Here is a 26,452-nt window from a genome sequence, read left to right on the forward strand (position 1 = left end):
TGTATGCTGTAGTGTTAAGATTTCCCTTCACTGGAACTAAGAGGGCCTAACCCGAACCATGAAAAACAGCCTCAGACCATCATTCCTCCTCCACCAAACGTTACAGTTGGCACTATTTTACTGGGGCATGTAGCGTTCTCCTGGCTTCCACCAAACCCAGATTCATCCGTCGGACTGCCAGAGGGAACACCCCCCTATCCACATCGATGGAACAGTAGTGGAGAGAGTAGCAGGTTTTAAGTTCTTCGGCATACACATCACAGACAAACTGAATTGGTCCACTCACACAGACAGCATCGTGAAGAAGGCGCAGCAGCGCCTCTTCAACCTCAGGAGGCTGAAGAAATACGGCTTGTCACCAAAAGCACTCACAAACTTCTACAGATGCACAATCGAGAGCATCCTGGCGGGCCGTATCACCGCCTGGTACGGCAACTGCTCCGCCCTCAACCGTAAGGCTCTCCAGAGGGTAGTGAGGTCTGCACAACGCATCACCGGGGGCAAACTACCTGCCCTCCAGGACACCTACACCACCTGATGTTACAGGAAGGCCATAAAGATCATCAAGGACATCAACCACCCGAGCCACTGCCTGTTCACCCCGCTATCATCCAGAAGGCGAGGTCAGTACAGGTGCATCAAAGCTGGGACCGAGAGACTGAAAAACAGCTTCTATCTCAAGGCCATCAGACTGTTAAACAGCCACCACTAACATTGAGTGGCTGCTGCCAACACACTGACACTGACTCAACTCCAGCCACTTTAATAATGGGAATTGATGGGAAATGATGTAAATATATCACTAGCCACTTTAAACAATGCTACCTTATATAATGTTACTTACCCTACATTATTCATCTCATATGCATACGTATATACTGTACTCTATATCATCGACTGCATCCTTATGTAATACATGTATCACTAGCCACTTTAACTATGCCACTTTGTTTACATACTCATCTCATATGTATATACTGTACTCGATACCATCTACTGTATCTTGCCTATGCTGCTCTGTACCATCACTCATTCATATATCCTTATGTACATATTCTTTATCCCCTTACACTGTGTATAAGACAGTAGTTTAGGAATTGTTAGTTAGATTACTTGTTGGTTATTACTGCATTGTCGGAACTAGAAGCACAAGCATTTCGCTACACTCGCATTAACATCTGCTAACCATGTGTATGTGACAAATAAAATTTGATTTGATAGTGAAGTGTGATTTATCACTCCAGAGAACACGTTTCCACTGCTCCAGAGTCCAATGGCAGCGAGGTCAACACCTCTCCAGCTGGCGCTTGGCGATCCCATTTCATGAAGCTCCCACTAATAGTTATTGTCCTGACGATGCTTCCAGAGGCAGTTTGGAACTCTGTCGTGAGTGTTGCAACCCAGGACAAATGATTTTTACGAGCTACGCGCTTCAGCACTCGGCTGTCCCGTTCTGAGCTTGTGTGGTCTACCACTTTGCCGTCGTTGTTCTTAGGTTTCCACTTCAAAATAACAGCATTTACAGTTGACCGGGCAAAAAGTAATTGAACTGACTTGTTGGGAAGGTGAAATCCTATAAAAAGGTGCCACGTTGAAAGTCCCTGAGCTCTTCAGTTAAGCCATTCTACTGCCAGTGTCTGTCTATGGAGATTGCATGGCTGTGTGGTCCATTTTTATCTACCTGCCAGCAACAGGTGTGGCTGAAATTGCCAAATCCACTAATTTGACCATGTAGTGGTCAACTACTTTTGGCCATGTTGTGTATATGGCTCTGGTTTCTCCTGCTTGGCCACCCTGTATGGAGCTCACACGCGCCTGGTATCCAAACTTGCATGGCTTGAGCTTTGCGGTCACAAGTCGAGTGTGTGTTGCTAGCTAACTAGTAAATATCAACAGTACTGCCACAGCAGTATGACATTTGTTTAACATTTGAATTAGCCTACATCATCAATATTTGGTCTGGTTGGCTGATATCCACAGCAAAGAGATGCAAAAAGACAAGAGTTAATTCACAATTAGTAAAAGAGCATGTGAATCAATCAACAACGATCAGCTGACAGCCCACAATCTTTTCCCTGAGGTCAGTCATGTCTTTAGGGGGCACTAAGTAAATAGCTTGCTTACAATTTGTGATGATTAGTGTGTTGTTGCAGAAATAAATAGGCCTATGCTATTTGTAGTTGTTTAAATTTATTTTAATTTTCACTACAGAGACATTTGGTATGTTTATCAATTTCGAGATATTCTGAAAATAATTATCAAGCGGGGAGGGGGGTGCCCATTTTTCATTTTGAGCACCTGCCCACTGAAAGGTCTGTGCACGGCCCTGACTACAGAGGTGCACTAAACTAAATGACAGTTTCAATGCACCGTCTTCCAATGCACCGTGACAGATACTCACTTGACAGGTAGATACTACAGTAGACAACAGTATAACATCGAGGAGCCTCCAGGCTACCAGGAAAATGCATTATTCATTCAACTTAAATGAAACTGTTTCACTACGTCCAGAATAAGTGATTTATAAGTGAAGTGGACTGCTGAATGGAACGCAAAGTATAATTCTGTTCTTCATACTACAAGTCAGGATGGTCACAATTTGAAATAGGGATCTTATTGACCAACTTAGTTTTATTTTGTAGTACAGTTCTGTTAAAAGTTAGTTCAAACATGTTGAATTGGGTATGGATTTTTAGCTGAGGCCAACAGACAAATCACAGCTATGGAAGCCATTGCCAAGGTTACCACAACTACAATGCTAAAATAAAAGCAAAAAGCAAGAACCTAATTTACAACAACGTATGGTGCCACACCATACCAAAAATGTAAAGCCTTTTTTCATAATATTTTATTCATACATTTTCCAGGAAGAGTTTTGTTTAATGAGACAAATCAGATTATCTATAGGTAGGTACGACTTACACCTCAAATTAAAATACATAATGAATCAGATTAAAATGAAAAGGAAATCTGTCTGTCTCGTCTTTGTCTTCCTCAGAACCACACCTTTCTTCCTTCATTAACGATTATCATGACATTTCTCAATCTTATCAATGGTCTCAATCTTGTGGCACCGCCTGTGTGAAGTCGATCTACACCAGCACCGGCAGACTCATTTGATTTGAAGTGTGGGGGATGTGGAAGTGTGGGGGATCTTTTCTTTTCAGCACTAGCAATAAATAGAAAGGGTTTTGGACGGTTAAAGTAGTGGAAAGAGGGGTAAGGGATTGGAGCCTGATATCCGTGTGATATTGACAAAACTATTTTGTATTTCTCTCTTCCCCTCCTCTCCATATACCCTGCAGAGCAGGGGTTTGGTCAAAATGGTGGATTGTTCACATCACTGTAGACAGAAATGCAACATATAGACAGGAAACAAATGCGTCATAACAGCTCTATGCAATGCAGTGAATGCATTTCTAACTGCCGCACTCTGAACTCTCATCTCATTGAATAAACCCCTCAGATTTATTAGAGAGGAAGATGGATGAATGAATCTTGTCGGGTAAAGCATCTCTGTTTAAGAGAGGGTACCTTTCGCCCCCTTCCCTTTCGCACCCCTCTGTTGAGGAGGTCTGGTCAGTCTGGTTCTGCTGGGCAGAGCTCTGTGGAGGAGGCTAAGAACAGGGGATATGGATGTGAGGGGGGGGGGGCATGATCTGACAGGAGGCTGCGGTGGATGTTTAGAATGGTACATATCCTGACCGGGTCTCATCTGTGTCGGTTTGGGAGGGTTCATTTCACTTCTTGATTCTCTGTAGACAGTATGTGTGTGTGTTTCTCCCTTACTACCCAGAGCTGGATAGTGTGTGTGCGTGTCTGTATCGACGTATGCTTATATACGTAACTGTGTGTGTTTATCCCTTGCTACCCAGAGCTGGATAGTGTGTGTGCGCGTGTCTGTATCGACGTATGCTTATATACGTAACGGTGTGTGTGCGAGTGTGTCTTTATGAGGGCTGAGAGCCCAGCAGTCTCTCGATGGCAGCGTTGACATCTCCTCCTGTAGCGATCAGGGCCTGCAGGTTGGCCTCTCGGTTGATGAAGCCCATAGCACCCAGCTGCTCCAGCTGCTGCTGGAACTGCACCTCCGGGGTCTGGCTCTGTAGGGGGGACCAGTCACAATCACTCAATCAAATCAGTCAACCAATCATCAACTAATCAATCAAACAGTAAAACAGAATGAGGGAAGACAGGATGTGTGTGGTACATACCGAGGCATTCCCTCCTGCGAACATTTGGAGCATCTGCTGCATCATCAGCTGCTGGGCGGGGTTTGTTCCGGCGCTCGGTGAAGAGGCGGGGTTCTCTGGAGCCACACCCCCTCCTACGGACAGGGGGGTTGTGGGTATTCCACCTGGTAATCCACCTACTAGCCCCCCTGGTAGACCACCTGGCAGCCCACCCGGTGCCAAACTGGGAGACACAAAGATGTTAGGCAATATGTTCTCAAAGTCTGTACTAAAAGAGGATTTAGGCTACTACCCAAAGTGTCTCAGTGTGTGTGTCAGCAGAGGCTGCTGAGGGGAGGACGGCTCACAATAATGGCTGGAACAGGGCGTTTGCTGTATTTGATACCATTCTGCTCCAGCCATTACCACGAGCCCATCCTCCCCAATTAAGGTGCCACCGACCTCCTGCGGGGTGTGTGTGTGTCTGTGTGTATATACAGTGCCTTGCGAAAGTATTCGGCCCCCTTGAACTTTGCGACCTTTTGCCACATTTCAGGCTTCAAACAACGATATAAAACTGTATTTTTTTTGTGAAGAATCAACAACAAGTGGGACACAATCATGAAGTGGAACGACATTTATTGGATATTTCAAACTTTTTTAACAATTCAAATACTGAAAAATTGGGCGTGCAAAATTATTCAGCCCCTTTACTTTCAGTGCAGCAAACTCTCTCCAGAAGTTCAGTGAGGATCTCTGAATGATCCAATGTTGACCTAAATGACTAATGATGATAAATACAATCCACCTGTGTGTAATCAAGTCTCCGTATAAATGCACCTGCACTGTGATAGTTTCAGAGGTCCGTTAAAAGCGCAGAGAGCATCATGAAGAACAAGGAACACACCAGGCAGGTCCGAGATACTGTTGTGAAGAAGTTTAAAGTCGGATTTGGATACAAAAAGATTTCCCAAGCTTTAAACATCCCAAGGAGCACTGTGCAAGCGATAATATTGAAATGGAAGGAGTATCAGACCACTGCAAATCTACCAAGACCTGGCCGTCCCTCTAAACTTTCAGCTCATACAAGGAGAAGACTGATCAGAGATGCAGCCAAGAGGCCCATGATCACTCTGGATGAACTGCAGAGATCTACAGCTGAGGTGGGAGACTCTGTCCATAGGACAACAATCAGTCGTATATTGCACAAATCTGGCCTTTATGGAAGAGTGGCAAGAAGAAAGCCATTTCTTAAAGATATCCATAAAAAGTGTCGTTTAAAGTTTGCCACAAGCCACCTGGGAGACACACCAAACATGTGGAAGAAGGTGCTCTGGTCAGATGAAACCAAAATTGAACTTTTTGGCAACAATGCAAAACGTTATGTTTGGCGTAAAAGCAACACAGCTCATCACTCTGAACACACCATCCCCACTGTCAAACATGGTGGTGGCAGCATCATGGTTTGTGCCTGCTTTTCTTCAGCAGGGACAGGGAAGATGGTTAAAATTGATGGGAAGATGGATGGAGCCAAATACAGGACCATTCTGGAAGAAAACCTGATGGAGTCTGCAAAAGACCTGAGACTGGGACAGAGATTTGTCTTCCAACAAGACAATGATCCAAAACATAAAGCAAAATCTACAATGGAATGGTTCAAAAATAAACATATCCAGGTGTTAAAATGGCCAAGTCAACGTCCAGACCTGAATCCAATCGAGAATCTGTGGAAAGAACTGAAAACTGCTGTTCACAAATGCTCTCCATCCAACCTCACTGAGCTCGAGCTGTTTTGCAAGGAGGAATGGGAAAAAATTTCAGTCTCTCGATGTACAAAACTGATAGAGACATACCCCAAGCGACGTACAGCTGTAAACGCAGCAAAAGGTGGCGCTACAAAGTATTAACTTAAGGGGGCTGAATAATTTTGCACGCCCAATTTTTCAGTTTTTTCCCCAAAAATATCCAATAAATGCCGTTCCACTTCATGATTGTGTCCCACTAGTTGTTGATTCTTCACAAAAAAAATACAGTGTTATATCTTTATGTTTGAAGCCTGAAATGTGGCAAAAGGTTGCAAAGTTCAAGGGGGCCGAATACTTTTGCAAGGCACTGTATATATTTTTTTATTTTTTTTTATTTCACCTTTATTTAACCAGGTAGGCTAGTTGAGAACAAGTTCTCATTTGCAACTGCGACCTGGCCAAGATAAAGCTTAGCAGTGTGAACAGACAACACAGAGTTATACATGGAGTAAACAATTAACAAGTCAATAACACAGTACAAAAAAAAGGCGAGTCTATATACATTGTGTGCAAAAGGCATGAGGAGGTAGGCGAATAATTACAATTTTGCAGATTAGCACTGGAGTGATAAATGATCAGATGGTCATGTACAGGTAGAGATGCTGGTGTGCAAAAGAGCAGAAAAGTAAATAAATAAAAACAGTGTGGGGATGAGGTAGGTGAAAATGGGTGGGCTATTTACCAATAGACTATGTACAGCTGCAGCGATCGGTTAGCTGCTCAGATGGCACATGTTTGAAGTTGGTGAGGGAGATAAAAGTCTCCAACTTCAGGGATTTTTGCAATTCGTTCCAGTCACAGGCAGCAGAGTACTGGAACGAAAGGCGGCCAAATGAGGTGTTGGCTTTAGGGATGATCAGTGAGATACACCTGCTGGAGCGCGTGCTACGGATGGGTGTTGCCATCGTGACCAGTGAACTGAGATAAGGCGGAGCTTTACCTAGCATGGACTTGTAGATGACCTGGAGCCAGTGGGTCTGGCGACGAATATGTAGCGAGGGCCAGCCGACCAGAGCATACAAGTCGCAGTGGTGGGTGGTATAAGGTGCTTTAGTGACAAAACGGATGGCACTGTGATAAACTGCATCCAGTTTGCTGAGTAGAGTGTTGGAGGCAATTTTGTAGATGACATCGCCGAAGTCGAGGATCGGTAGGATAGTCAGTTTTACTAGGGTAAGTTTGGCGGCGTGAGTGAAGGAGGCTTTGTTGCGGAATAGGAAGCCGACTCTTGATTTGATTTTCGATTGGAGATGGTTTATATGAGTCTGGAAGGAGAGTTTACAGTCTAGCCAGACACCTAGGAACTTATAGGTGTCCACATATTCAAGGTCGGAACCGTCCAGGGTGGTGATGCTCGTCGGGCATGCGGGTGCAGGCAGCGATCGGTTGAAAAGCATGCATTTGGTTTTACTAGCGTTTAAGAGCAGTTGGAGGCCACGAGTGTTGTATGGCCTTGAAGCTCGTTTGGAGGTTAGATAGCACAGTGTCCAAGGACGGGCCGGAAGTATATAGAATGGTGTCGTCTGCGTAGAGGTGGATCAGGGAATCGCCCGCAGCAAGAGCAACATCATTGATATATACAGAGAAAAGAGTCGGCCCAAGAATTGAACCCTGTGGCACCCCCATAGAGACTGCCAGAGGACCGGACAGCATGCCCTCCGATTTGACACACTGAACTCTGTCTGCAAAGTAATTGGTGAACCAGGCAAGGCAGTCATCCGAAAAACCGAGGCTACTGAGTCTGCCGATAAGAATATGGTGATTGACAGAGTCGAAAGCCTTGGCAAGGTCGATGAAGACGGCTGCACAGTACTGTCTTTTATCGATGGCGGTTATGATATCGTTTAGTATATACATATATTAGTGTGTGTGTACCTGGGCATGAGTCCCGGTGCTTCTGTCTGCAGCGTCTGTAGACCCTGTTGTATCTGGAGGAGAGCCTGCATGGCTCGGGGGTTGGTCATGACAGAGAGCGCCTCTGGGTTCTGCATCTAAACAACATCAGTCACAATCAAACTAACAATGAATCAATTAACATTCTGAAACAAATCATCCAGTCCAGACTCAAATCAATCAAGTCCTTGGGACAGGTTCAGCTCTCTGTTTGGTATGTATACATGTATGCATGTATGTATGCATGTATGTATGTATGTATGTATGTATGTGTGTGTGTATGTATGTGTGTATGTATGTGTGTATGTATGTGTGTATGTATGTATGTATGTATGTATGTATGTATGTATGTATGTATGTATGTATGTATGTATGTATGTATGTATGTATGTATGTATGTATGTATGTATGTATGTATGTATGTATGTATGTATGTATGTATGTATGTATGTATGTATGTATGTATGTATGTATGTATGTATGTATGTATGTATGTATGTATGTATGTATGTATGTATGTATGTATGTATGTATGTATGTATGTATGTATGTATGTATGTATGTGTGTGTGTGTGTGTGTGTGTGTGTGTGTGTGTGTGTATGTATGTGTGTGTGTGTGTGTGTATACCTGCTGCAGGAAGACAGGCAGCTGGCTCCTGAACTGTTCCTGCAGTTGGGGGTTTCCAGCAAAAAGGGGATTATTCATCAACACCTGCGGGAGACACAGAAGGTGAGAGAAGATCAGGGTCCTGTCGTTCGCCAGCTGCAACCTGCTGCTACCCCAGTGGGGAGGTCGTTCACCCTCTTCCTCACATCGGTCTATCTATATGGAGATAGGTACAACACTGCCAGCTGGACCTGTTCTAGATACCTCAAGGAACAGCACTGCCAGCCAGCTGGACCTGTTCTAGATACCTCGAGGTACAACACTGGCAGCCAGCTGGACCTGTTCTAGATACCTCGAGGTACAGCACTGCCAGCCAGCTGGACCTGTTCTAGATACCTCGAGGTACAACACTGGCAGCCAGCTGGACCTGTTCTAGATACCTCGAGGAACAGCACTGCCAGCCAGCTGGACCTGTTCTAGATACCTCGAGGTACAACACTGGCAGCCAGCTGGACCTGTTCTAGATACCTCGAGGTACAGCACTGGCAGCCAGCTGGACCCGTTCTAGATACTTCGAGGTAAAGCAATGCCAGCCAGCTGGACCTGTTCTAGATACCTTGAGGTAAAGCACTGCCAGCTGGACCTGTTCTAGATACCTCGAGGTACAGCACTGCCAGTCAGCTGGACCTGTTCTAGATACCTCGAGGTAAAGCACTGCCAGCCAGCTGGACCTGTTCTAGATACCTCGAGGAACAGCACTGCCAGCTGGATCTGTTCTGTACAGCTGCCAATGAATTACACACAACCCATTCCCATCGATTCCTATGGATCCCCCTGCGTTCAGATTATGTCCCAGAGGTCACCCTCTTCCCTTTATAGTGCACTACTTTTAACCATGGCCCCTATGGGTGCACTATAACGGGAATAGGGTGCCGTATGACACACTTAAAGTGACTTTATGAACCATGATAACCCCCACTACTCTGTTGCTACAGACCTGGGAGGCCATGTCTGGGTTCTGGGCCAGAGACTGCATCATACTGCGCATGTAGGGAGCAGACAGCATGTTCTGCATCAGCTGGGGGTTCTCTGAAATCTGCTGCATCAGACTCTGCATGCCTGGACTGCTGAACATGCCTGGGAGAGAGAGAGACACAGACAGACAGAGACAGACAGACAAAGACAGACACACACACACACACACACACAGGTTGAGGGAGGGTGGGTAAGTGCCGTTGTGTGTGCGTGTGCTTACAATCCCCAACCTGACATACAGCGCATTCGGAAAGTATGCAGACCCCCTTGACTTTTTCCAAAAATCTGTTAGGATACAGCCTTATTCTAAAATCTATTAAATAAAAAAATCTTCATCTACACACAATACCCCATAATGACAAAGCGAAAACAGGTTTAGACATTTTAGCAAATGTATTAAAATAAAATAGAAATATCTTATTGAATAAGTATTGAGACCCTTTGCTATGAGACTCAAAATTGAGCTGGGGTGCATCCTGTATCCATTGATCATCCTTGAGATGTTTCTACAACTTGATTGGAGTTAAATTGATTGGACCTGATTTGGAAAGGCACACAACCCATTTCTGCAGCATTGAAGGTCACCAAGAACACATTGGTGTCCATCATTCTTAAAAGGAAGAAGTTTGGAGCCACCAAGACTCTTCCTAGATCTGGCCGCCCTGCCAAACTGAGCAACCGGGGGAGAAGGGCCTTGGTCAAGGAGGTGGCCAAGAACCCGATGGTCACTCTGACAGAGCTCCAGAGTTCCTCTGTAAAGATGGGAGACCCTTCCAGAAGGACAATCATCTCTGCAACACTCCACCAATCAGGCCTTTATGGTACAGTGGCCAGACAGAGGTAAAAGGCACATAGCAGTCCGCTTGGAGTTTGCTTAAAGCCAACTAAAGGACTCAGACCATGAGAAACAAGATTCTCTGGTTGGATAAAACCAAGATTGAATGCCAAACGTCACGTCTAGAGGTGCTTCTACACCTGCATTGCTTGCTGTTTGGGGTTTTAGGCTGGGTTTCTGTGCAGCACTTTGAGATATCAGCTGATGTACGAAGGGCTATATAAATACATTTGATTTGATTAGAGGAAACCTGGCCCTAACCCTACGGCGAAGCACGGTGGTGGCAGCATCATGTTGTTGTTTTCCAGAGGCAGGGACTGGGAGACGAGTCAGGATCAAGGGAAAGATAACTGAGCAAAGTAGAAAGAGATCCTTGATGAAAACCTGCTCCAGAGCGCTGAAGACCCCAGACTGGAGCGAAGATTCACCTTCCAACAGGACCACGACCCTAATCACACAGCCAAGACAACGCAGGAGTGGCTTCAGTCTCTGAATGTCCTTGAGTGGCCCAGCCAGAGCCTGGACATGAACCTGATGGAACATCTCTGGAGAACTGAAAATAGTGCAGCGATGCTCCCCATCGAACCTGACAGGGCTTGAGAGGATCTGCAGAGAAGAATGGGAGAAACTCCGCAAATACAGGTGTGCCAAGCTTGAAGACTTGAGGCTGTAATTGCTGCCAAAGGTGCTATAACAAAGTACAGAGGGTCTGAATACTTACGTAAATGTGATATTTCCGTTTTTAATTTTAATACATTTTCAAAAATGTCTACACTTGGTTTTTGTCTTTGTCATTGTGGGGTATTTGTCATTATGGGATATTGAGGAAAAAATATATTTTATCCATTTTAGAATAAGGCTGTTACGTAAAAACATGTGGAAAAACTCAAGGGGTCTGAATACTTTCTGAATGCACTGTATGTATGGGTGTCACAAATTGATAAGTATGCATTAAGTATGCATTTAGGAATTCACGTCCATGTGATATTGCAGTATGTGAAGCTGTAGTATATCAACTGAATGCTGTCACTTCAACAGGAAGTCAGTCTATGTATTACCGTACCATTTCCCAGACTGGCAGAGTTGACACCCAGAGGGTTGGAGACACTGGGGTTGGTGCTGCCAGTGGTAGAGGAGCCTGTGGTGCCCGTGCCCCCTCCACCCTCAGAGGGGTTGGTGGAGCTGGGGGGGCCCCATGGGTTGGGCAGTGGTTCCCGGTTCTCTGTCCTCGATGGCTGCACCCCCCCATCAGAGTTGCCCCCCAGGGCTGAGAAAGGGTTGTTTCCAAACTGGGAGAAAGGAGAGAAATAAGTAATTATCAACTTCTTGAATACCAATGGAGTTTATGTTCAGCACTCTCCACGGGATTGCATAGAGTTGGTTTCTGAGGCTGAAAAACCTTGTAAAAAAAATGGGTGAATCTCTGGTTTGAATTTTAACTTAGTCGTGATGTCAACTGATTTTAAATCATTGTCATCAGTGGGTACCTGGTCTCGTGCGGCGCTGAACATGGGTTCCTGGATGTCTGTGTACATCCGTCGCAGGGCGTTGTAGCCCCCCGGAATGCTCTCCAGGTTGCTAAGCGCCCGATCCTGGTTACGCATCATCTCCTGCATCATAGCAGGGTTCCTGGCCAGCTCCATGGTCTGAGGAGAAGGGAACAGGAAGCTAGGCTGGGTTCTGGGGTACAGGGACTAGAACGGTAAGGGAGACCCAAACACCATTCCCAGCCACAGATAAGGCTAAGCCTTATTCTGGACAAAAATACTTTTCTCAATTGAGCTTTCTTTTTAGTCCAGGACTAAACTTAATCTGTGTCTGAGAAACCTATATCTTTAAATAATTTAGAATGCAGCTAAATGTAAAGATTCCTCTCAAAAAGCAGTCGACTTAGAACAGTTTTTTTTTAAATGGAAAAAAACCAGCAGATGCTACATTATTAGCCAAATCTAACTTCTTTGTACACTCCAGGCATCCCAAATCGTCATTTACACAGTACACTCCAGGCATCCCAAATCGTCATTTACACAGTACACTCCAGGCATCCCAAATCGTCATTAACACAGTACACTCCAGGCATCCCAAATGGTCATTTACACAGTACACTCCAGGCATCCCAAATCGTCATTAACACAGTACACTCCAGGCATCCCAAATCGTCATTTACACAGTACACTCCAGGCATCCCAAATCGTCATTTACACAGTACACTCCAGGCATCCCAAATCGTCATTAACACAGTACACTCCAGGCATCCCAAATCGTCATTTACACAGTACACTCCAGGCATCCCAATTCGTCATTAACACAGTACACTCCAGGCATCCCAAATCGTCATTTACACAGTACACTCGAGGCATCCCAAATCGTCATTAACACAGTACACTCCAGGCATCCCAAATCGTCATTTACACAGTACACTCCAGGCATCCCAAATCGTCATTAACACAGTACACTCCAGTTAATCCCAAATCGTCATTAACACAGTACACTCCAGGCATCCCAAATCGTCATTAACACAGTACACTCCAGGCATCCCAAATCGTCATTAACACAGTACACTCCAGGCATCCCAAATCGTCATTAACACAGTACACTCCAGGCATCCCAAATCGTCATTTACACAGTACACTCCAGGCATCCCAAATCGTCATTTACACAGTACACTCCAGGCATCCCAAATCGTCATTAACACAGTACACTCCAGGCATCCCAAATGGTCATTTACACAGTACACTCCAGGCATCCCAAATCGTCATTAACACAGTACACTCCAGGCATCCCAAATCGTCATTTACACAGTACACTCCAGGCATCCCAAATGGTCATTTACACAGTACACTCCAGGCATCCCAAATCGTCATTAACACAGTACACTCCAGGCATCCCAAATCGTCATTTACACAGTACACTCCAGGCATCCCAAATCGTCATTTACACAGTACACTCCAGGCATCCCAAATCGTCATTAACACAGTACACTCCAGGCATCCCAAATCGTCATTTACACAGTACACTCCAGGCATCCCAATTCGTCATTAACACAGTACACTCCAGGCATCCCAAATCGTCATTTACACAGTACACTCGAGGCATCCCAAATCGTCATTAACACAGTACACTCCAGGCATCCCAAATCGTCATTTACACAGTACACTCCAGGCATCCCAAATCGTCATTAACACAGTACACTCCAGTTAATCCCAAATCGTCATTAACACAGTACACTCCAGGCATCCCAAATCGTCATTAACACAGTACACTCCAGGCATCCCAAATCGTCATTAACACAGTACACTCCAGGCATCCCAAATCGTCATTTACACAGTACACTCCAGGCATCCCAAATCGTCATTTACACAGTACACTCCAGGCATCCCAAATCGTCATTAACACAGTACACTCCAGGCATCCCAAATGGTCATTTACACAGTACACTCCAGGCATCCCAAATCGTCATTAACACAGTACACTCCAGGCATCCCAAATCGTCATTTACACAGTACACTCCAGGCATCCCAAATCGTCATTTACACAGTACACTCCAGGCATCCCAAATCGTCATTAACACAGTACACTCCAGGCATCCCAAATCGTCATTTACACAGTACACTCCAGGCATCCCAATTCGTCATTAACACAGTACACTCCAGGCATCCCAAATCGTCATTTACACAGTACACTCGAGGCATCCCAAATCGTCATTAACACAGTACACTCCAGGCATCCCAAATCGTCATTTACACAGTACACTCCAGGCATCCCAAATCGTCATTAACACAGTACACTCCAGTTAATCCCAAATCGTCATTAACACAGTACACTCCAGGCATCCCAAATCGTCATTAACACAGTACACTCCAGCCAATCCCAATTTATGAGTAACACAGTACACTCCAGGCATCCCAAATCGTCATTAACACAGTACACTCCAGTTAATCACAACCTGTCAGTAACACAGTACACTCCAGGCATCCCAAATCATCATTAACACAGTACACTCCAGCCAATCACAACCTGTCAGTGACACAGTACACTCCAGCCAATCACAACCTGTCAGTAACACAGTACACTCCAGCCAATCACAACCTGTCAGTAACACAGTACACTCCAGCCAATCACAACCTGTCAGTAACACAGTACACTCCAGCCAATCCCAACCTGTCAGTAACACAGTACACTCCAGCCAATCCCAACCTGTCAGTAACAATAAAATCCAGCCAATCCAAACCAGTCAGTAACACAGTACACTTCAGCCAATCACAACCTGTCAGTAACACAGTACACTCCAGCCAATCCCAACCCGTCAGTAACACAGTACACTCCAGCCAATCACAACCTGTCAGTGATCCAGTATACTCCAGCCAATCGCAACCTGTCATTAACACAGTACACTCCAGGCAATCCCAACCTGTCTGTTGCACAGTACACTCCAGCCAATCCCAACCAGTCAGTAACAATAAAATCCAGCCAATCCAAACCAGTCAGTAACACAGTACACTCCAGCCAATCACAACCTGTCAGTGATCCAGTATACTCCAGCCAATCACAATCACAACCTGTCAGTAACACAGAACACTCCAGCCAATCACAACCTGTCAGTAACACAGTACACTCCAGTTAATCCCAAATCGTCATTAACACAGTACACTCCAGTTAATCCCAAATCGTCATTAACACAGTACACTCCAGTTAATCCCAAATCGTCATTAACACAGTACACTCCAGGCATCCCAAATCGTCATTAACACAGTACACTCCAGCCAATCACAACCTGTCAGTGACAGAGTACACTCCAGCCATCCCAAATCGTCATTAACACAGTACACTCCAGGCATCCCAAATCGTCATTAACACAGTACACTCCAGCCAATCCCAATTTATGAGTAACAGAGTACACTCCAGGCATCCCAAATCGTCATTAACACAGAACACTCCAGTTAATCACAACCTGTCAGTAACACAGTACACTCCAGGCATCCCAAATCATCATTAACACAGTACACTCCAGCCAATCACAACCTGTCAGTGACACAGTACACTCCAGCCAATCACAACCTGTCAGTAACACAGTACACTCCAGCCAATCAGAACCTGTCAGTAACACAGTACACTCCAGCCAATCACAACCTGTCAGTAACACAGTACACTCCAGCCAATCACAACCTGTCAGTAACACAGTACACTCCAGGCATCCCAAATCGTCATTAACACAGTACACTCCAGCCAATCCCAATTTATGAGTAACAGAGTACACTCCAGGCATCCCAAATCGTCATTAACACAGTACACTCCAGTTAATCACAACCTGTCAGTAACACAGTACACTCCAGGCATCCCAAATGGTCATTTACACAGTACACTCCAGGCATCCCAAATGGTCATTTACACAGTACACTCCAGGCATCCCAAATGGTCATTTACACAGTACACTCCAGGCATCCCAAATCGTCATTTACACAGTACACTCCAGGCATCCCAAATCGTCATTAACACAGTACACTCCAGGCATCCCAAATCGTCATTTACACAGTACACTCCAGGCATCCCAATTCGTCATTAACACAGTACACTCCAGGCATCCCAAATCGTCATTTACACAGTACACTCGAGGCATCCCAAATCGTCATTAACACAGTACACTCCAGGCATCCCAAATCGTCATTTACACAGTACACTCCAGGCATCCCAAATCGTCATTAACACAGTACACTCCAGTTAATCCCAAATCGTCATTAACACAGTACACTCCAGGCATCCCAAATCGTCATTAACACAGTACACTCCAGGCATCCCAAATCGTCATTAACACAGTACACTCCAGGCATCCCAAATCGTCATTAACACAGTACACTCCAGGCATCCCAAATCGTCATTTACACAGTACACTCCAGGCATCCCAAATCGTCATTTACACAGTACACTCCAGGCATGCCAAATCGTCATTAACACAGTACACTCCAGGCATCCCAAATGGTCATTTACACAGTACACTCCAGGCATCCCAAATCGTCATTAACACAGTACACTCCAGGCATCCCAAATCGTCATTTACACAGTACACTCCAGGCATCCCAAATCGTCATTTACACAGTACACTCCAGGCATCCCAAATCGTCATTAACACAGTACACTCCAGGCATCCCAAATCGTCATTAACACAGTACACTCCAGGCATCCCAAATCGTCATTTACACAGTACACTCCAGGCATCCCAATTCGTCATTAACACAGTACACTCCAGGCATCCCAAATCGTCATTTACACAGTACACTCGAGGCATCCCAAATCGTCATTAACACAGTACACTCCAGGCATCCCAAATCGTCATTTACACAGTACACTCCAGGCATCCCAAATCGTCATTAACACAGTACACTCCAGTTAATCCCAAATCGTCATTAACACAGTACACTCCAGGCATCCCAAATCGTCATTAACACAGTACACTCCAGGCATCCCAAATCGTCATTAACACAGTACACTCCAGGCATCCCAAATCGTCATTTACACAGTACACTCCAGGCATCCCAAATCGTCATTTACACAGTACACTCCAGGCATCCCAAATCGTCATTAACACAGTACACTCCAGGCATCCCAAATCGTCATTAACACAGTACACTCCAGGCATCCCAAATCGTCATTAACACAGTACACTCCAGGCATCCCAAATCGTCATTAACACAGTACACTCTAGGCATCCCAAATCGTCATTAACACAGTACACTCCAGGCATCCCAAATCGTCAGTAACACAGTACACTCCAGGCATCCCAAATCGTCATTAACACAGTACACTCCAGGCATCCCAAATCGTCATTAACACAGTACACTCCAGGCATCCCAAATCGTCATTAACACAGTACACTCCAGCCAATCCCAATTTATGAGTAACACAGTACACTCCAGGCATCCCAAATCGTCATTAACACAGTACACTCCAGTTAATCACAACCTGTCAGTAACACAGTACACTCCAGGCATCCCAAATCATCATTAACACAGTACACTCCAGCCAATCACAACCTGTCAGTGACACAGTACACTCCAGCCAATCACAACCTGTCAGTAACACAGTACACTCCAGCCAATCACAACCTGTCAGTAACACAGTACACTCCAGCCAATCACAACCTGTCAGTAACACAGTACACTCCAGCCAATCCCAACCTGTCAGTAACACAGTACACTCCAGCCAATCCCAACCAGTCAGTAACAATAAAATCCAGCCAATCCAAACCAGTCAGTAACACAGTACACTTCAGCCAATCACAACCTGTCAGTAACACAGTACACTCCAGCCAATCCCAACCCGTCAGTAACACAGTACACTCCAGCCAATCACAACCTGTCAGTGATCCAGTATACTCCAGCCAATCGCAACCTGTCATTAACACAGTACACTCCAGGCAATCCCAACCTGTCTGTTGCACAGTACACTCCAGCCAATCCCAACCAGTCAGTAACAATAAAATCCAGCCAATCCAAACCAGTCAGTGATCCAGTATACTCCAGCCAATCACAATCACAACCTGTCAGTAACACAGAACACTCCAGCCAATCACAACCTGTCAGTAACACAGTACACTCCAGGCATCCCAAATCGTCATTAACACAGTACACTCCAGCCATCCCAAATCGTCATTAACACAGTACACTCCAGTTAATCCCAAATCGTCATTAACACAGTACACTCCAGGCATCCCAAATCGTCATTAACACAGTACACTCCAGCCAATCACAACCTGTCAGTGACAGAGTACACTCCAGCCATCCCAAATCGTCATTAACACAGTACACTCCAGGCATCCCAAATTGTCATTAACACAGTACACTCCAGTTAATCCCAAATCGTCATTAACACAGTACACTCCAGTTAATCCCAAATCGTCATTAACACAGTACACTCCAGTTAATCCCAAATCGTCATTAACACAGTACACTCCAGGCATCCCAAATCGTCATTAACACAGTACACTCCAGGCATCCCAAATCGTCATTAACACAGTACACTCCAGCCAATCACAACCTGTCAGTGACAGAGTACACTCCAGCCATCCCAAATCGTCATTAACACAGTACACTCCAGGCATCCCAAATCATCATTAACACAGTACACTCCAGCCAATCCCAATTTATGAGTAACAGAGTACACTCCAGGCATCCCAAATCGTCATTAACACAGAACACTCCAGTTAATCACAACCTGTCAGTAACACAGTACACTCCAGGCATCCCAAATCATCATTAACACAGTACACTCCAGCCAATCACAACCTGTCAGTGACACAGTACACTCCAGCCAATCACAACCTGTCAGTAACACAGTACACTCCAGCCAATCAGAACCTGTCAGTAACACAGTACACTCCAGCCAATCACAACCTGTCAGTAACACAGTACACTCCAGCCAATCACAACCTGTCAGTAACACAGTACACTCCAGGCATCCCAAATCGTCATTAACACAGTACACTCCAGCCAATCCCAATTTATGAGTAACAGAGTACACTCCAGGCATCCCAAATCGTCATTAACACAGTACACTCCAGTTAATCACAACCTGTCAGTAACACAGTACACTCCAGGCATCCCAAATCATCATTAACACAGTACACTCCAGCCAATCACAACCTGTCAGTGATCCAGTATACTCCAGCCAATCACAACCTGTCAGTAACACAGTACACTCCAGCCAATCACAACCTGTCAGTAACACAGTACACTCCAGTTAATCCCAAATCGTCATTAACACAGTACACTCCAGGCATCCCAAATCGTCATTAACACAGTACACTCCAGTTAATCACAACCTGTCAGTAACACAGTACACTCCAGGCATCCCAAATCATCATTAACACAGTACACTCCAGCCAATCACAACCTGTCAGTGATCCAGTATACTCCAGCCAATCACAACCTGTCAGTAACACAGTACACTCCAGCCAATCACAACCTGTCAGTAACACAGTACACTCCAGGCATCCCAAATCGTCATTAACACAGTACACTCCAGCCATCCCAAATCGTCATTAACACAGTACACTCCAGGCATCCCAAATCGTCAGTAACACAGAACACTCCAGTTAATCCCAAATCGTCATTAACACAGTACACTCCAGCCATCCCAAATCGTCATTAACACAGAACACTCCAGTTAATCCCAAATCGTCATTAACACAGTACACTCCAGCCATCCCAAATCGTCATTAACACAGTACACTCCAGGCATCCCAAATTGTCATTAACACAGTACGCTCCAGCCATCCCAAATCGTCATTAACACAGTACACTCCAATTAATCCCAAATCGTCATTAACACAGTACACTCCAGGCATCCCAAATCGTCATTAACACAGTACACTCCAGCCAATCACAACCTGTCAGTGACAGAGTACACTCCAGCCATCCCAAATCGTCATTAACACAGTACACTCCAGGCATCCCAAATTGTCATTAACACCTTACACTCCAGTTAATCCCAAATCGTCATTAACACAGTACACTCCAGTTAATCCCAAATCGTCATTAACACAGTACACTCCAGGCATCCCAAATCGTCATTAACACAGTACACTCCAGGCATCCCAAATCGTCATTAACACAGTACACTCCAGGCATCCCAAATCGTCATTAACACAGTACACTCCAGGCATCCCAAATTGTCATTAACACAGTACACTCCAGCCAATCATAACCTGTCAGTAACACAGTACACTCCAGCCAATCACAACCTGTCAGTAACACAGTACACTCCAGCCAATCACAACCTGTCAGTAACACAGTACACTCCAGCCAATCACAACCTGTCAGTAACACAGTACACTCCAGCCAATCACAACCTGTCAGTAACACAGTACACTCCAGCCAATCCCAACCTGTCAGTAACACAGTACACTCCAGGCATCCCAAATCGTCATTAACACAGTACACTCCAGCCAATCACAACCTGTCAGTGACACAGTACACTCCAGCCAATCACAACCTGTCAGTAACACAGTACACTCCAGGCATCCCAAATCGTCATTAACACAGTACACTCCAGCCAATCATAACCTGTCAGTAACACAGTACACTCCAGCCAATCACAACCTGTCAGTAACACAGTACACTCCAGGTATCCCAAATCGTCATTAACACAGTACACTCCAGCCAATCACAACCTGTCAGTGACACAGTACACTCCAGCCAATCACAACCTGTCAGTAACACAGTACACTCCAGGCATCCCAAATCGTCATTAACACAGTACACTCCAGCCAATCACAACCTGTCAGTGACACAGTACACTCCAGCCAATCACAACCTGTCAGTAACACAGTACACTCCAGGCATCCCAAATCGTCATTAACACAGTACACTCCAGCCAATCATAACCTGTCAGTAACACAGTACACTCCAGCCAATCACAACCTGTCAGTGACACAGTACACTCCAGCCAATCACAACCTGTCAGTAACAATAAAATCCAGCCAATCCAAACCAGTCAGTAACACAGTACACTCCAGGCAATCACAACCTGTCATTAACACAGTACACTCCAGCCAACAATAACCTGTCAGTGATCCCTCCAGCCAATCCCAACCAGTCAGTAACAATAAAATCCAGCCAATCCAAACCAGTCAGTAACACAGTACACTCCAGCCAATCCCAACCCGTCAGTAACACAGTACACTCCAGCCAAATCCAACCCGTCATTAACACAGTACACTCCAGCCAATCACAACCTGTCAGTGATCCAGTATACTCCAGCCAATCGCAACCTGTCATTAACACAGTACACTCCAGGCAATCCCAACCTGTCTGTTGCACAGTACACTCCAGCCAATCCCAACCTGTCTGTTGCACAGTACACTCCAGCCAATCCCAATTTATAAGTAACACAGTACACTCCAGCAAATCACAACCTGTCAGTGACACAGTACACTCCAGCCAATCACAACCTGTCAGTAACACAGTACACTCCAGGCAATCCCAACCTGTCTGTTGCACAGTGCACTCCAGCCAATCCCAATTTATGAGTAACACAGTACACTCCAGCCAATCACAACCTGTCAGTAACACAGTACACTCCAGCCAATCACAACCTGTCAGTAACACAGTACACTCCAGCCAATCACAACCTGTCAGTAACACAGTACACTCCAGCCAATCACAACCCGTCAGTAACGCAGTACACTCCAGACAATCCCAACCTGTAGTAACGCAGTACACTTCAGCCAATCCCAACGCCAATCGCAACCTGTCATAAACACAGTACACTCTAGCAAATCCCAATCTGGATGTTACACAGTACACTCCAGCCAATCCCAGCCTGTCAATTACACAGTACACTCCAGCCACAGTACACTCCAGCCTGCCACGCAATCTGCTCATGGATTGCAATGTAATCGTCGTCCAAGAAAGCCGATTACCGATTGTTATGAAAACTAGAAATCGGCCCTAATCAATCTGCCATGCAGATTAATTGGTCAAGCTCTAATCTCTATTGCACTCCACACTGCCCTTTCCCACCTGGACAAAAGGAACACATATGTGAAAATTCTATACATTGACCACAGCTCAGCGTTCAACACCTTAGTGCCCTGAAAGCTCATCAATAAGCTAAGGACTCTGGGACTAAACACCTCCCTCTGCAACTGGATCCTGGACTTCCTGACGGCCACCTCCACGGGGTAAGGGTAGGTAACAACACATCCACCACGCTGATCCTCAACACGGGGGCCCCTCAGGGGTTCGTGCTCAGTCCCCTTCTGTACTCCCTGTTCACTCATGACTGCACGGCCAGGCACGACTCCAATACCATCATTAAGTTTGCCGATGACACAACAGTGGTAGGCCTGATCACAGACAACGACGAGACAGTCTATAGGGAGGAGGTCAGAGACCTGGCCGTGTGATGCCAGGACAACATCCTCTCCCTCAACGTGATCAAGACAAATGAGATGATTGTGGATAACAGGAAAAAGAGGACCGAGCACACCCTCATTCTCATTGACGGGGCAGCAGTAGAGCAGGTTGAGAGCTTCACGTTCTTTGGTGTCCACATCACCTACAAACTAACATGGTCCAAGTACACCAAGACAGTCGTGAAGAGGGCACGACAAAGCCTATTCCCGCTCAGGAGACTGAAATGATTTGGCATGGGTCCTCAGGCCCTCAAAAGGTTCTACAGATGCACCATCGAGACCATCCTGACTGGTACACATCACTGCCTGGTATGGATACTGCTCGACCTCCAACCGCAAGGCACTACAGAGGGTAGTGCGAACAGCCCAGTGCATCACTGGGGCTAAGCTTCCTGCCATCCAGGACCTCTATACCAGGCAGTGTCAGAGAAAGGCCCTAACAATTGTCAAGGACTCCAGCCACTCTAGTCAGAGTGTTCCCTCTGCTACCGCACTGCAAGCAGTACCGGAGCGTCAAGTCTAGGTCCAAGAAGCTTCTAAACAGCTTCTACCCCCAAGCCATGACCCCTGAACATTAATTAAATGGCTACCCAGACTATTTGCATTGCCCCCCCCCCCCCTCTTTTACACAGCTGCTAATCTGTTGTTATCATCTATGCATAGTCACTTTAATAACTCTACCTACATGTACATACTACCTCAACTAACTGGTGCCCCAGCACATTGACTCTGTACCGGTAACACCCTGTATATAGTCTTGCTATTGTTATTTTAATGCTGCTCCTTAATGACTTGTTACTTTTATCTCTTATTCCTATCCGTATTTTTTTAAACTGCATTGGTGGTTAGGGGCTCGTAAGTAAGCATTTCACTGTAAGGTCCCTCACCTGTCTCATAAGCTCGGGGTTGTTGAGCATGTGGGAGATCTCGGGGTTACGCTCCATCAGCTGCTGCATCTGAGGGTTGGCCACGATCATCTGCCTCATCAGGTCTGGGTTGGACATCATGTTCTGCACCAGGGGGTTCTCCATGATCTGAGACAGCATCTCTGGGTTGGACATCAGCTGGCTCTGCATTTGCTGCTGCAGCTCCATGAAGTTAGCTGAGCCCATGCCCATACTGCTCAGGCTGGACAGGTCACCGAACCCGGCTAGGAGGGAGGGAGAGGGGCATGGTCAGAGGGCGTGATGGTGATAGTAATGATCTTTGGAAATTGTTGTCAGATGTCTTTTTCAGTATAAACTGTTGGGGGTGTGTGAGGGGGTGGATAGATAAGATTAGAAGTGTGTACTTATTTAGCTTTGTAAACTCACTCAGTATGTTGGGGGTCTGTGGGGGTGCCGAGGCAGGGCCTCCAGTGGACCCTACTGTGGAGGAGTGGGCTGCAGAACTGGGGCCCGAGGAGCTGCCACTACTGCTGCCTACCTGGGAGGTGCAGGAGGTGGAGGAACTAGCACCATCTCCTGCCCTGGAGGGACAATGCACCGATCAGTTATTTTTCCATATTCACATTAAAGCTACAATATGCAATATGAATTTAGCGACCCGACCAAATTCACATAAATGTCAGTTATAGATCTGTCGGCTCAAACTAGCAATACTAATCTGCAAAACACGTGACCGCCCACTTTAATACATACTAACCAGTTGCGTTACCGAAAGCTATTCGGCAATGCAAGTGGAGACACTACATATAGCCTATTCACCTATTCAAAAGTTGATCAAGCAATTCCTTTTCCAATTCCAATTTTCCCTTTCTGCCAAATGTCCGGAGAAGACGACAGTATCCAACTAATACACAATATCCATTTTGCATCATCTTACTTGTGTGCCGTCTTTATGACCAGGTGGACTGTCAGGCCGTCCTTGATGCCGTGTTGGTTGAGAGAGTCCCCGTCTTTCAGTATCTTCCCTGCAAAGATCAGAACCAACTGATCCTGCTTGGCTTTGAACCTCCGCGAGATCTCCTCCTTAAACTGGGAAAGGAGAAAGATATATAGAGAGAGGAGGGATGGACAGCAAGAGAAAGAGGGCGGAAGATGAGGGAAGAAAGGGAAACAAAGTGACGTAGTCAAACAATTCTAAATGAACTTATAATTCTAAAGCCTTGTTTCTGGGTAAATCCTCATTGCTTATCTCTGGGTAAATCCTCATTGCTTATCTCTGGGTAAATGCTCATTGCTTATCTCTGGGTAAATGCTCATTGCTTATCTCTGGGTAAATGCTCATTGCTTATCTCTGGGTAAATGCTCACTGCTTATCCTATTACAAGAATCATACTACCTGATCACAAATACCAAATCACTCTTAGTGTTGTGCCTCCAGTGAGCACAAGAATACTACACATATGAGAGGCACATTATAAAGGAGTAAAAAATAAGCTGTAGGCCATTTAGCTGTTCAGGATATCAAATCAGGACTGGAGTGACAGGAAGAAAAGAGACATAAGCTGACAGATACATAACACATCAGCTTGAATGTAACAGGGGGACTTGTGTATGGGAGAGATGATTCACATGGACAGAAATCTAAAGTCTAGTAACTGATATTCAGAACAATGAGGTTCCGTTACATTCTGAAGAAGACTGTTTATAGAGTACCAAGGCCAGCACAAAGTTGTTTCTGGAGAAACAGCTAAGAAACTAGATAGCTAGCATTTAGCTAACAACATTTATCCAACGTTAGCTAATAATTTACCTAGTTAGCTAACTACTTTGTTAAAATATTGTTTTTTTTATGACTAACATACAGAAGTCACACGACACATTGCCTTGACTGTGCAGGGAATCAGCTGTCATTTGTTGAGTTGGAAAGCCGGTTAGCTAACGTTAGCTAGGCTACATAAAACAACTAAGCACCTAACAATATGGAGGACTAGAGTAGTTGAGAGTGGTATTATAACAAAGTTAGTGAATAGTTTGCTAAGTAAATAGCTATAAATATCGCTACATCGTCCAATTCTGAAATGTTAGCTCGCTAACTAACTACACTACACTACATTTAACTACACACACACCCACCAGTGGGCATGATGATGATGTAGCATAGCAGCTAACGTTTGTGGCCGCTCGCTGCAAGCTACGGATTAACAAAATACACGAACCTGAGTGACCGAGGCATCTTCCGATATGGCGATTTCTTCCTTATCTTTCGGGGTTTTGACTGTAACCTTAATAGTAGATCCCTCCGAAGATACCGTTGTATCATTGTTGTTATTAACAGGATCTTCACCGCCGTTGTCCTCCATGTTTACTCCTCCGATAGAATCGCTCGGATTTGGCGTCCAATTCCGGGTCAACATAGGTCACCATTTCCTTTCCAGAAAATGTGCCTCATGATGACGAATAATTTGAACCAAACACAGACTACGGTACATGCCTTTGCAAAGGGACGGTAAAGCCGCTGCCTTAGCATTGTCGTCTATGGTAGGCTAGTGAAATATTCCAATGCACAACATTTAATATATACACTACACTTGGCAACAGGGGGTAAGCCATCCTCAAACAAAAATATGCAATTGCAGGTTGACAGCAATGATGTATACCGTGCAAAGGCTACCCAAATGCACCAGACCGGATGACAAAGCACTAATGTAATAGCTATTTCACTCCACAAGGCTGTACCTGGTCCTGATGACTATCTTACATGTTGATTTGACTGGCAAAGTTTTCTTTGTGTTCCAAACTTATTCAAATCAATATTTTTAAGTTGTATATGTCAATATAATCAATATATAACTGTTATAATATAAACATGTATTCTTGTGTTAATCTCTTCCCACAGCTGCTGACACAACAAGTGCCCCTGGAGAAGCGTCATGAGTCTGTCAAGCAAACAAGAAGACTATGGTGTCTGTAGCCTACCACACAAACCAAGTGTGATTTGGAGTTCCAGTTTGAAAAAGCTGTTGTAGCCTAATTCTTTAAAGAAAAATACCAAGCAGATAGCATATGTACCTCCATATGCACAGCCTTTAAAACAAAAAATCACACCACTTTTCACACGTCAAAACATGCCCTGAAATTGTCAACCAGCGCTTTTACTTTAAATTATCCCCACCACTCACCTTGCATAATGAAGCAGTCATAAACAGAACCTTATCTGCATGTTTGGCGTCTGCATCCTCTGGACATAAATGCTAATACTGATGTATTGGGAAATTAAATGGCAGTCATAATTGCTATGTTTCGATCC

General features: G+C 45.2%; 1 protein-coding gene across 1 annotated transcript; it reads right to left on the reverse strand.

The window, feature by feature from the left end:
* Positions 1–2,613: 2,613 nt before the first annotated feature.
* Positions 2,614–25,550, reverse strand: LOC135549625 (ubiquilin-4-like). Its single transcript, XM_064979756.1, has 11 exons — positions 25,362–25,550; positions 24,083–24,234; positions 23,572–23,726; positions 23,146–23,408; positions 11,835–11,993; positions 11,411–11,636; positions 9,475–9,614; positions 8,499–8,582; positions 7,853–7,968; positions 4,215–4,416; positions 2,614–4,103 (listed from the first exon to the last, which is right to left on the reverse strand). The coding sequence occupies exons 1-11, from the start codon at positions 25,503–25,505 to the stop codon at positions 3,951–3,953; spliced, it is 1,794 nt and encodes a 597-aa protein (XP_064835828.1). The 5' UTR covers positions 25,506–25,550; the 3' UTR covers positions 2,614–3,950.
* Between the last annotated feature and the right edge of the window lie 902 nt (positions 25,551–26,452).

This window comes from Oncorhynchus masou, chromosome 12 (assembly GCF_036934945.1).
Source record: "Oncorhynchus masou masou isolate Uvic2021 chromosome 12, UVic_Omas_1.1, whole genome shotgun sequence".
NCBI lineage: Eukaryota > Metazoa > Chordata > Actinopteri > Salmoniformes > Salmonidae > Oncorhynchus > Oncorhynchus masou.